The 12,805-nt window shown below is 55.7% G+C and overlaps 1 protein-coding gene across 23 annotated transcripts in view; it reads right to left on the minus strand.

Moving 5' to 3' along the window:
* TOP1MT (DNA topoisomerase I mitochondrial) overlaps positions 1 to 12,805 on the minus strand; it is a 53,011-nt gene that overhangs the window by 6,859 nt on the left and 33,347 nt on the right. For 9 of the 23 annotated variants that reach the window (XM_073018449.1, XM_073018462.1, XM_073018464.1 and 6 more), the window contains 6 exons: positions 10,783 to 10,968; positions 7,437 to 7,505; positions 7,124 to 7,238; positions 5,570 to 5,697; positions 5,297 to 5,391; positions 263 to 847 (listed from right to left, as the gene is read on the minus strand). In XM_073018449.1, coding sequence (XP_072874550.1) covers positions 379 to 847; positions 5,297 to 5,391; positions 5,570 to 5,697; positions 7,124 to 7,238; positions 7,437 to 7,505; positions 10,783 to 10,968 — 1,062 coding nt within the window. In that variant the 3' untranslated portion in view covers positions 263 to 378. Of the gene's footprint in view, positions 1 to 6; positions 201 to 262; positions 1,529 to 4,858; positions 4,973 to 5,296; positions 5,392 to 5,569; positions 5,698 to 7,123; positions 7,239 to 7,436; positions 7,506 to 10,782; positions 10,969 to 12,805 lie in introns of those variants that run through there. The other 14 variants (XR_012093783.1, XR_012093784.1, XM_073018455.1 and 11 more) reach the window with 9 other exon arrangements.

A 12,805-nucleotide genomic window follows, 5' to 3' on the forward strand; every position in this document is an offset into this window, starting at 1 on the left:
ACAACATTTTATTGTACAAAATTCCCCAATACTGCTTTAATAGTGAAAAAAAAAACCACATACACAAAAGAAGTTTCAACACAGACACAGCTCGTCATTAGAATTCAAAGTCTTCTCCTGCCATGGCGAGAGCCCAGGCGAACCTCTCCCGCTGTGTTTTGCTGTAGATCTTCTCCACTGGCACCCTGAATCGCTTGCACCTGTGGGAGGCAGTGTCAGCCCGGGCAAGCGGGCAACTCACCCACCTTGAAGGCCAGGTCAGGGCACTGGGGAAGGGCGAGCGTCCTCCATGCGGCAGGGTCACCAGAGCCGGCTGGGGTAGCTGGGGCCTGCTCCTCTAGGCCTGCCCCACCCCACACATGCCGCCACCCTGGAGCATCAGCGAGGTGTCAAAGACAACCTGCTGTGGCCCAGGTGTCCACTGAGCAGGGCGCCCAGCCACCTTACACTCCCAGTGGGCAGGCTGAGCTCCACAGGCCCTGCTGATGACGCCGAGTCCCAGGCCACTGTCAGCACCCCCACCTCACCCTGTCCATCCCAACGTTCAGGGCAGGGAGAACTGATGACACAGGACGCAGCATCAGGGGTCCCTGTCACAGGGAGGGCCTGCGCTGACCCCAGGGGACAGGAGCAATGCTGGGACTGAACAGAGGCTTCTGGAAAACCCAGGCCTCCCGGAGGCCACAGGCACACGTACCAGGCAATGCTGATCCTGGGGTCCAGGTAGTTGAGCTTGGACGTGCTGAGAGCCACCTGCTTGTTCTCCTCCTTGTCTGTGGCCTGCACACTCAGCCACGCCAGCTGCTCCTGCAGCTTCTCCAGGAGCCGCCTCTTCTTCTCCAGGACACTGGCAAGAGAAGAGGCTGCGAGGCCCCGCGCTGGACTAGTGCCACCTGAGGAGACCGGCACTTCTCCAGCCCTGCCACCTTCCCTCCCGGTGCAGCCCCGTCCTTAGCACTGTCGTCAGCCATCACAGCAAAAGACCAGCCAGGATCAAAGGCTGAAGCCCAGCCCCACCCCACCTGCCAAGTCAGATACAGAGGAGCACCCTGGGCAGAGGATGAGCAGCCCATCAGGACCTGACTCGCAGGAGGGTGAGCAGCCCGTCAGCACCTGACTCAAAGGAGGGTGAGATGCTCGACACAACAGACCGAGGCCGGCCCAAACAGGACGAGGAGGCAGCGAGACTAGGCCCGAGAAAGCAAACACAAATGCCCTTTCACTTCCAGGAAGCCGCTCAGCCCTCCTTCCTGACCCCTTAGGGAAAGCAAATTTCAACACAGAGACGCCCCTTCCACATTACTTGTACCCTCCAATGCCACAACATCACCCATGCACACAACCTTTGACCCCAACTCTTCTAGGAATTTTTGCCACAAACACACTCAAACATGTGTGGAAAGACACTTGCACCTGCAGAAATACGGCCGAGAAGGGTGCAGCCCGCCGAGCCAGAAGCATAGGCCCTAGGAAGTGCCTTCCCAGCATGAGTCACATCCCCAAGGGCAGAGGGGCACATGAGGGGCTGCTGTTTATGTGAAAAAAAGGAGGGAAAACAGAGGGAGAGCCAGCATGCACACACAGTCCTTCTGGAAATGCTTAAGAAATTTCTTTTGTCTTTTTTTTTTTTTTTTTTTGAGACGGAGTCTCACTTTGTCACCCAGGCTGCAGTGCAGTGGCACAATCTCGGCTCACTGGAACCTCTGTCTCCCAGGTTCAAGTGATTCTCCTGCCTCCTGAGTAGCTGGGACTACAGGCATGTGCCACCACGCCCGGCTAAGTTTTTTTGTTTCTTTTTTTTTTTGTATTTTTAGTAGAGATGGGATTTCACCATGTTGGCCATGATGGTCTCAAACTCCCAACCTCAAGTGATCTGCCTGCCTCGGCCTCCCAGAGTGTTGGGATTACAGGTGTGAGCCACCGTGCCTGGCCAGGAAATGCTAAAGAAATTTCACAGCAGCTGCCTCTGGGGACAGGTCAGGGGTGGGTCACAGCCTTATTTTTCACTGAATACCCTTTGATCCAATGGACATTTCCTTCACACATGCCACTATTAAAAACAGACCCCTGCATCTCAGGATGCTCGTCCTGAAGAGAAAAGTTTTACCCTTTAAGAACCACAGCCATGCCAGGAACAGTGGCTCACACCTGTAATCCCAGCACTTTGGGAGGTCGAGGCGGGCGGATCACGAGGTCAGGAGATTGACCATCCTGGCTAACATGGTGAAACTCTGTCCCTACTAAAAATACAAAAATTAGCCAGGCGTGGTGGTGTGCACCTATAATCCCAGCTACTCAGGAGGCTGAGGCAGAAGAATTGCTTGAACCCAGGAGGCGGAGGTTGTGGTGAGCCAAGATGGCACCATTGCACTCCAGCCTGGGTAACAGAGCGAGACTCCATCTCAAAAAAAAAAAAAAAAAAAAAGAACCACAGCCACAATAATGAGGAATGAATGAAAGAGGGAACATCACAAAGAAAGAAAAAAGATAATATGGGAATACTGTGAATAACTGGGCACCGGCCAGTTAAGACACCCTAGACTAAACAAATTCCCAGAAAGATACAAACCACCAGAACTGACTCACGAAGTATAGAAAATATGAGAACTAGAACATGTGATTGTATCAGTAACTTTAAACTTCTCCCAAAGAAAACCCCAGGCCTAGATGGTTTCACCAGTGAATTCATTTAACAAACTGACCCTAGCCACACACAGCAGTGCAAGCCTATAGTCTCGGCTATTTGGGAAGCTGAGGTGGGAGGATTGCTTGAGCCCAGGAGTTCAAGACCAGCCTGAGCAACACAGCAAGACTCTCTCTCTTTAAAAAGGCACCAATTTTTCATAAACTTTCATGAAATATTAGATATTATATTAAATATTATTCAACTCATTACCAGCATTACCTGATACCAAAATCAATGACATCATAAGAAAACTATAGACTAACATGCTCATGAATACAGAAGCAAAAACCTCAACAAAATATCAGCAAACTGAATCCAGCAATGGACAAAAATGATTACACAATAGGATCAAGTAGGATTTATCCCAGGAATGCAAGGATGGTTTCATATCTGATAATCAATTAGTATAATACATCCTATCAATATAAGGAAGGGACAAAAACAAGATCTCAACAGGTGCAGAAAAACCATTTGACAAAATCCAGTGCTCTTCATGATTAAAAAAGACCTCAACAAACTAGGAATAGAAGTAAATTTTGTTAACTTGACAAACAGCTTCTGTGAAAAACCTACAGTTAACATCATATTCCGTGATAAAAGCATGAGAATTTTGCCCCCAGTATCAGGAACAAGGCAAGGATGCCCCACTCATGTCCGGTGTACTGGAGATTCCTACTAGGTCCATAATGCAAAAATATGAAATAAAAGGCATATGATTGGAAAAGAAGTAAAACTATCTCTGTTTGCATACAATATGGCCTTTATAGATACAGTCCTAAGGGCCAGGCATGGTGGCTCATACTTGTAATCTCAGAGCTCTGGGAGGCCAAGGCAGGATTGCTTAAAGCCAGGAGTTCAAGAGTAGCTTGGGCAACATACAAAAATTTTCTTAGTGTAAAAATTAGCCAGGTGTGGCGGTTCACACCTGTGGTCCCAGCTACTTAGGAAGCTGAGACATCTGGCTGTCCACATACAAGAGGATGACCCTGGGCCCTTCCCTCAGATCACACACAAAAATTAACTCAGAACCAATGACCCAAATGTAAGAGTAAACCTATAAACCTCTTAGGAGAAAACAGAGAAATCTATCTTCAGGGCCTTGGGTTAGGCAAAGCCTTCTCAGACGTGACACAAAAATAAGCTACAAAAGAAAAAAAAAAAACACAGATAAACTGGACTCATTCTAATCTTAAAATGTGTCACAGGATACCAACAAGAAAGAACAAAGACATTGCCGGGCATTGTGGCTCATGCCTGTAATCCCAGCACTTTGGGAGGCCGAGGTGGGTGGATCACCTGAGGTCAGGAGTTCAAGACCAGCCTGACTGATATGGTGAAACCCCATCTCTACTGAATTACAAAATTAGCCAGGTGTAGTGGTGTGTGTCTGTAGTCCCAGCTACTAGGGAGGCTGAGGCAGGAGAATTGCTTGAACCCAGGAGGCAGAGGTTGCAGTGAGGCAAGATGGCGCCACTGCACTCTAGCCTCGGCGACAGAGCAAGACTCCATCTCAAAAAAAAAGAAGTGGGGGAGGGGTGGGCATGGTGACTCATGCCTGTAATCCCAGCATTTTGGAGGCCGAGGCGGGCAGACTGCCTGAGCTCAGGCGTTCAAGACCAGCCTGGGCAACATGGTGAAAGCCTGTCTCTACTAAAATACAAATAATTAGCTGGGCATGGTGGTGGCGCCTATAATCCCAGCTACTCAGGAGCCTGAGGCAGGAAAATTGCTTGAACCCAGGAGGCAGAGATTGCAGCGAGCCGAGATCACACCATTGTACGCCAGCCTGGGCGACAGAGCAACACTCTGTCTCCAAAGGAAAAGAAAAAAAAGAAAGAACAAAGACAACCCAAGAGTGGGAGAAACATGGACGAGCTCTGCCAAGTCAGTAATGACCACCTGACCAAAACATGGACAGAGGATCTGAGCAGTCATTCTCCAGAGACGATACAGAAACGGGCAACAAGCACCTGCCAAGAGCACCCGCGATCTGACCCACTTCACACCCACTGGGCTCTGATCGACACACGGAAAACTGACCCTACAGTGGCGCCGGGACAGAGGAGTCGGGGCCCTCACGTGCTGCTGGTGAGGAGGGGATGGTGCCACCGCCCTGGAGAAGAGTCTGGCACCTTCTTCTCATTTCCTGACCCCACAAAGACAAGCACAAACCTCAGCGGCCAGGGTCTTCTCCTCCCACGGCTCCGTATGTCCCACTCTTGTCCACAAGGCATAGAGTTTGTATTTTGAAAAATCACAAAGTTGGCCAGGTGCAGTGGCTCAGGCCTGTAATCCCAGCATTTGAGATGCCGAGTCAGGAGGATCACTTGAGGCCAGGAGTTTGACCAGCCTGGCCAACATGGAGAAACCCCGTTTCTACTAAATAAAGGAATTAACCGGGCATGGTGGTACACGCCTGTAATCCCAGCTACTTGGGAGGCTGAGGTAGGAGAATCACTTGAACCTGGGAGATTTTTATAAAAATAAAAAATCACAAAATAACAATTGAAGAGGAAACCAAAACTGGCCTTGGGAAGGCGGGTCCAAAGCTGCCACATCTGGTTTGGGACAGGGCCCCAGGAGAAGGCGTCTGAGGTCACGGGTGCTCACCTCCTGGACTTGCCATCCCCTTGGGCTTTGTGCTCGGCCCTGGCCTTCCTCAGCTCTGCCCTGGCCTCAGCCACCTGCTCCTTCTTCGCCTGGATCTGCAGGGAAAGGGTCCAGACAGGGCTGCCCCTCCCCGTCCTGCACCAGCCGCTGCGCCCACACCCTCCCACACCCTCCATGCCCACCGCGGCTGGCTCCCCGGCCTGTGCCGAGGCTCCGGGAATCGGGGAGGGGTCCCTGGAGGGCTGGGCTGGGGGCTCTCCTGGGAGCTGCTACCTTGGTCTGGAGATTCTGTATCGACTTCTCGAACGTGCTGGAGGTCGCTCGCTGATGGTTGCAGAGAATGGCCACGGCTCGGTTGGCTCGGTTGTAGGATAAGATCTTGGCTGCTATGCTGTCCTCAGCTGAGAGGCACGGGCTGTCAGAAGCAGCACCCACGGGGCGGCCGCCCTCCCTGTCTGCCCTGAGTCGGACTTAACGCGCCACACAGCACAGCCCCTTCCACTCACACAGGCACCCAATGGGATGGGGAGAGTGAGGGCCGAGGGTCAGTGACCCTCTGAGGTGGCCCCGAGAGCAGGGCCCAGCGTCTTTAACCACAACAAGGCCTCGGGTGTGGCCACAGCACAGGTAGCACCACCCAGGCCTTCCAAAGCCCTGTAGCAAGAAGGAGGCCCAGCCACCTGGACAGGTGAGTCTGCAGGGCCCTGCCTGTCACAAGTCCTCAGCACCTGGCTTTCCCTGGCAACATCCCCTCAAGGTACCATGTGGTCTCCATTTTCCAGTCAGGAACGAGATTCAGAGAACGTAAGCACTGGCACCTGCTGGAGCGGCCACTCCTTCACGCCCCTCCTGCACAGCCCACCCAGCTGTGGAAGTGCGTCCGCAGGGGGCCCAGCACCTTCATTTCCTCTCCCAGGCCCAGCCTCGGCCCCTATGTCCTCACCCAGAATCTCCTGCCTCCCTCGGTGGAGGGAGCATCTCTGCTGGGGCTCTCACCTGGATGCCAGCTAGCTCCTTCACATCCCACAGCCCAACGCTGCCTCAGCTCCCAAGGGTGTCCCCAGGGCAGCACAGCACCGGCCTCTGAGGCCCATAGGTGCACACAAAACACATGCCGAGTGTCAGCGCCCCTGAGTGCCTGGACTCGGTGCCTCCTCCAGGAAGCCCTGCTTGGGGAATACGGAGGGCACCGGGGTGGGAGGCACCCCCTGGACGAGTCTGTGCGTCTGATCTGCCCGGACATCACGGAGCAGCCCGGACATCACCACGGAGCAGCCTGGACATCACGGAGCAGGGGCAGCGCCAAGGGCAGAGGGAGGAGAGGCCCTCGCCGAGCTCAGACGGCATCCCCAGGTTGATGGCAGGGGACTAAGAGCAGAAGCTCGAAGCTCTAAGCTCTAAGAGCAGAAGCTGAGGCAGGGGCTGCAGACAGAGGCCCAGAGGTCAGGGTGCTCAGACAGCTGAGGGCGGGAGGGGCAGAACCACCGGAAACTGCAGAGGCTTCCTGGGCCTTCAAGGAAGAACCCTGAGGAGGAGCTGAGGAACAACACCAGGCCTGGCCACGGGGGCCAGGGTAGGACTCAGCAGCAGGGGCTCCCCGCAGGGAGCACATGGCTGGGATGCCTGGGGTCCCGAGGACCAGCACTTCCCTCCTCCTCCCCAGGACTGCAGCCACCCAGGCTGCCAAGCAGCCAGCCCACAGCCTCAGCCCATGTCCCAAAGAAGCGGCCCCACCCCGAGGCTCACTCAACAAGGGCCAGCAGGGGAGCCCTGCCTGGGGCAAGGGCCACGCTCCCTGGCCTGAGTGTGGGTGCGGGGCCTGCTCACCACGTGTCAGGGCCCGCAGCTGCTCCTGCAGAGTGACGGAGGCGTTGTAGGTCCGGAACACCTTGGCCGTCAGCCCGTCCATCAGCTCGTGGAGGTATTTGTTCAGGATGGTCGTCTGGGGAGGAAATGGTCTCAATAATTACGTGGTTTTGTGGGGCCATCCCAGCCTCCCACGGAAAGGAAAGGGCATTTCAGCCATCGGGTCAGGCCAAACCCTGGGCCTTGCTATGAGAGATGGAGCCAGACTCAGCAGCCACACCCTCTCGTCGGGTCCTGCCACCGCCTACTGCTGAGGAAACACGAGCCGGCTTACGGTGAGCCTGTCGAAGAGGTCGTCCTGGGGGTCCTTGTTCTTCATAAAGAGCTGTAAGTTCTTGTACACCTGAAGGAGGAAGAAGGAATTTCAGAGGACAGAAGAAACCCGAATCAAGGGAGGGCATGAAGGGCATCTACGCAGAGCCTGGAAGCCCACGGGAGGCTTCCCTGAGGAAGGCGGCCCGAGCAGCATCGCTGTCACCTGTCGGCATCCTCCCCCGACACGGTCCCTGCCCTCCAATGCGGCCGTCACCGCTAACACGTGTACGGGCGGTGTGCTCAGGAGGTGGGTGCAACTCCTGCCCTGCAGTTAGTTCCCCTGGGTGACCGCGGCAGGTGGCCCAGAGTCCCCAGCTCCTCCTTCCATCCATGCCGGATTTCCACCAGGTGACCCCACACCCTTGTAATGTGGGACACTCATCTGACATCACAGGACCTCAGGACCTTTGGGGTGCCCGTGTCCAACCTCCCTCCACCAGTCCCTTTGGGGAGAGGACACTCATTCCCTTCTGACGAGACCAACTCTGCTCCGAGGAAACACCAGCCTGCACCTGCGCCCGTGCCTGCCCTCCCCTTGGTTTCACCTGCTGGTCCTCCTCCCTGAGCGCTGGGCATCGGCTCCAGCGAGGAGGTTGCTGTGGCGTCTGCACTGCTCTCTCCAGCACTGGCATGGCAGCCCTCCCTCACCAGACACAGGCAGGAGGCCCCATACCCCCAGCTGACCCCCTTACCATCCTTGTACACAGCTGATGAACCCCATTCTACAAACCCACAGGCACCGGGACACGGCGGGAAGCCCCCGCCCACAGCTCCCGACTTCCGGCTTCTTCCCTCATCCTCCTCCACACACGTTTGGTTTCATACCGCTGATGCTGACGAGGCTTTACGTCCCGCCTTTTCTTTACACCACACGCATTCCATTACCGAGTGCTCCCCTCAACAGCACTGTAAATGGCCGGCTAGTCCTGTCTGGACGGAGTGCGACTCCCCGTCCAGGCCTGCACCGCAGCCGACGCTTCACCGTGGCAGGGGCGCTGCAGTGAGCGCCCCCTCGCCTCTTCCTTTTGTGTGTTGGCTTTTGTCTCCTACCTCCAATTAACTCATCCCTTAGGACTGACTTCCTGACCAGACTGCCTGAGGCCTGGCCCTGCCAGGGACTCCTGTTACTCTGCTGCCATTTCTGGTTTTGAATGGCTCCACTCCATCCCACAGTGGGCTCACATTACTCCATTTCTGGTTTTGAACGGCTCCACTCCATCCCACAGTGGGCTCACATTACTTTTTTGTTGTTGTTGTTGAATTTTTGGAGACTAGATCTGGCTCTGTCACCTGGACTGGAGTGCAGTGGCACGATCATAGCTCACTGCAGTCTCCAACTCCTGGGCTCCAGCGATCCTCTCACCTAGCCCTCCCAAGGTGTCTGGACTACAGGCATGGGCCTTGCGCCCGGCCTGAGTCACATTTGTGCTTGTGAGGTGCAGGGAGGTCGTGCGTGGATCTGTCCAACGTCACTGCAATGTGGTGCCCACCCAGAGAGGGGATATCATCACTCTTCAGGACAGCCATTTAAAGGTGAGAATGCTCCCCAAACTCCAATCTTCCTTCAAGCCAGTCTGGAGACCAGAGATTTACCCAGCCCTTCCCAACCACACTCATTCCTCTGGGCATCGATGCTAGTGGAGCGAGGGGCTGTGGGGGTGGTGGGCAGCCACAGGCTTAAGTCCTGCCCATAGCCCCTGCAGCAGAGGAAAGCGGGCATGGTGGCAGCCCCTCCCAGGTGTACTGGGATGAAAAGTGTCCCCCAAATTCGTGTCCTCACCAGAACCTCAGAATGTACCTTTTTTTTATTTTTATTTTTTTAAGACCGGGTCTCGGCCAGCCGCAGTGGCTCACGCCTGTAATCCCAGCACTTTGGGAGGTTAAGGCAGGTGGATCACAAGGTCAAGAGTTCAACACCAGCCTGGCCAACATGGTGAAATCCTGTCTCTACTAAGAATACAAAAATTAGCTGAGCATGGTGGCGGCGCCTGTAGTCCCAGCTACTTGGGCAGGAGAATTGCTTTAACCCAGGAGGCGGAGGTTGCAGTGAGCCGAGATTGCACCACTGCACTCCAGCCTGGGCAACAGCACAAGACTCTGTCTCAAAAAAAAAAACAACAAAACAGGGTCTCATTTTGTCACCCAGGCAGGAGTGCAGTGGAGCAATCAAGGCTCACCACAGCCTCAACCTCCCAGGCTCAGGCAATCCTCCCACCTCAGCCTCTGGAGTAACTGGGACCACAAGCATGCACCATCATGCGCAGCTAATTTTTATTTATTTATTTTGAGACAGAGTCTTGCTGTCGCCCAGGCTGGAGTGCAGTGGCACGATCTCGGTTCACTGCAAGCTCTGCCTCCCGGGTTCACGCCATTCTCCTGCCTCAGCCTCCCAAGCAGCTGGGACTACAGGCACCCACCACCACGCCCGGTTAATTTATTGTATTTTTAGTAGAGACGGAGTTTCACCATGTTGACCAGGATGGTCTCGATCTCCTGACCTTGTGATCCGCCCACCTCGGCCTCCCAAAGTGCTGGGATTACAGGCGTGAGCCACCGTGCCCGGCTGTTTTTTTAATTATTATTTTAGAGACAGGGTCTCATTATGTTGCCCAGGTGGTCTCAAACTCCTGGGCTCAAGTGATCCTCCCCCCTCAGCCTCCCACAGCACTGGAATTACAGGAGTGCACCACCATGCCAGGCCAGAATGTGACCTTATGTAAAAATAGGGTCTTTAGAGACTGTTACAACGAACGCATAGAAAGAGTGGGGTGGGCCCTAACTCCAATACGACAGCGTCCTTGTGAGAAGACACAGAGGCAGAGACGCAGCGAGAGGCAGCCTCAGACCAAGGACACCCAGGATCCGCGGTCCCACCGGATGCTGGGAAGGCAGGAGGATCCTCCCCGAGTGTGGGGAGAGTGCAGCTCTGCCAGCACCTTGACTCGGACTCTGGCCCCCAGGACTGAGTGACAATAAATGTCTGTTGTTAAACCACTGGGTCTGCAGTGCCTTCCTCCAGCAGCCCTGGGAGATGCTCCGGCCGGGGGGGCAGGAGACAAAGCTGGTGTGACAGAGGCACCCTGCTCAGCCCCCAACCAGCTCCCTTGTGACTCCTTGGGTCTACCATGGGGCATAGCCTCTCCTTCACCCTCACCCTCATCAGCCCCAGCACAGCGGGCCTCACCCAGCAGACAGGACGTGGCAAATGGGCCACAGACCCCACGGCAGCTCCGGCACAACCCCAAAGACATCCAGAGCAAATACGTGTCACGTAGGGAGGAGCAGCCGGCCGCCAGGGCACTCACAGGCTTCTCCACCGAGACTCTGTTGTAGTAGCGGATGGAGTCCTTCCCCAGGAAGTCAAATTCCACCACGTGCTGGCAGCCGTCAGCCTCCGGATGCAGCTGGACGTGCTCCACGCGGAGGGAACAGCAGCCTACGGTGTCGGCCGCCTCACCGTCCTCCTTCTCATTTCCCGCTCTCAGCGCCAGCTATTTGGTGGGGAACAAAGTGGGTGGGGCATGCACATGCACGCCACACACAGGCACGCCACACACAGGCACGCCACACACAGGCACATCACAGATGCACGCCACACACATGCACAGTACACACATGCACACCACACACGCACGCCACACACACGCACGCCACACACACGCACAGTACACACACGCACGCCACACGCACGCCACACACACGCACGCCACACACGCACGCCACACACACGCACGCCACACATGCACGCCACACACATGCACGCCACACACATGCACGCCACACACGCACGCCACACACACGCCACACACACGCCACACACACGCCACACACACGCACGCCACACACACAGTACACACACGCACACCACACACACGCACACCAAACACGCACGCCACACACACGCACGCCACACACAGTACACACACGCACACCACACACACGCACACCAAACACGCACGCCACACACACGCACGCCACACACACGCACAGTACACACACATGCACGCCACACACATGCACAGTACACACATGCACACCACACACGCACGCCACACACACACACGCCACACATGCACGCCACACACATGCACGCCACACACATGCACGCCACACACACGCCACACACACGCCACACACACGCACGCCACACACACACAGTACACACACGCACACCACACACATGCACACCACACGCACACCACACGCACAGTACACACATGCACACCACACACGCACGCCACACACGCACGCCACACACACGCACGCCACACACACGCACAGTACACACACGCACACCACACACACGCACACCACACACACGCACACCAAACACGCACGCCACACACACGCACGCCACACACACGCACGCCACACACACGCACAGTACACACACGCACACCACACACACGCACACCACACACACGCACACCACACACATGCACAGTACACACATGCACACCACACACATGCACAGTACACACATGCACGCCACACACATGCACGCCACACACGCACGCCGCCACACACACGCACGCCACACACACACACGCCACACACAGCACACACATGCACACCACACATGCACACCACACACACGGACGCCACACACACGCCACACACGCACAGTACACACACGCACACCACACACGCACACCACACATGCACACCACACACATGCACAGTACACACATGCACAGTACACACATGCACAGTACACACACACCACACAGGCACGCCACACACAGGCACGCCACACACAGGCACGCCACACACATGCACGCCACACACAGGCACAGTACACACATGCACACCACACACATGCACAGTACACACATGCACACCACACACATGCACACCACACAGGCACACCACACACAGGCACACCACACACATGCATGCCACACACAGGCACGTCACACACATGCACGTCACACACATGCACACCACACACATGCACAGTACACACAGGCACAGTACACACGCACGCCACACGCACGCCACACACACGCACGCCACACGCACGCCACACACACGCACAGTACACACACGCACACCACACACACGCACACCACACACACACCACACACAGGCACACCACACACACACCACACACACACCACACACACACCACACACAGGCACGCCACACACAGGCACAACACACACAGGCACAGTACACACATGCACACCACACATGCACACTACACATGCACGCCACACACAGCCACAGTACACACAGGCACACCACACACATGCACGCCACACACAGGCACGCCACACACAGGCACGCCACACACATGCATGCCACACAGGCACGCCACACACAGGC

Source organism: Chlorocebus sabaeus, chromosome 8, assembly GCF_047675955.1.
Source record: "Chlorocebus sabaeus isolate Y175 chromosome 8, mChlSab1.0.hap1, whole genome shotgun sequence".
In the NCBI taxonomy this organism is placed as follows: domain Eukaryota; kingdom Metazoa; phylum Chordata; class Mammalia; order Primates; family Cercopithecidae; genus Chlorocebus; species Chlorocebus sabaeus.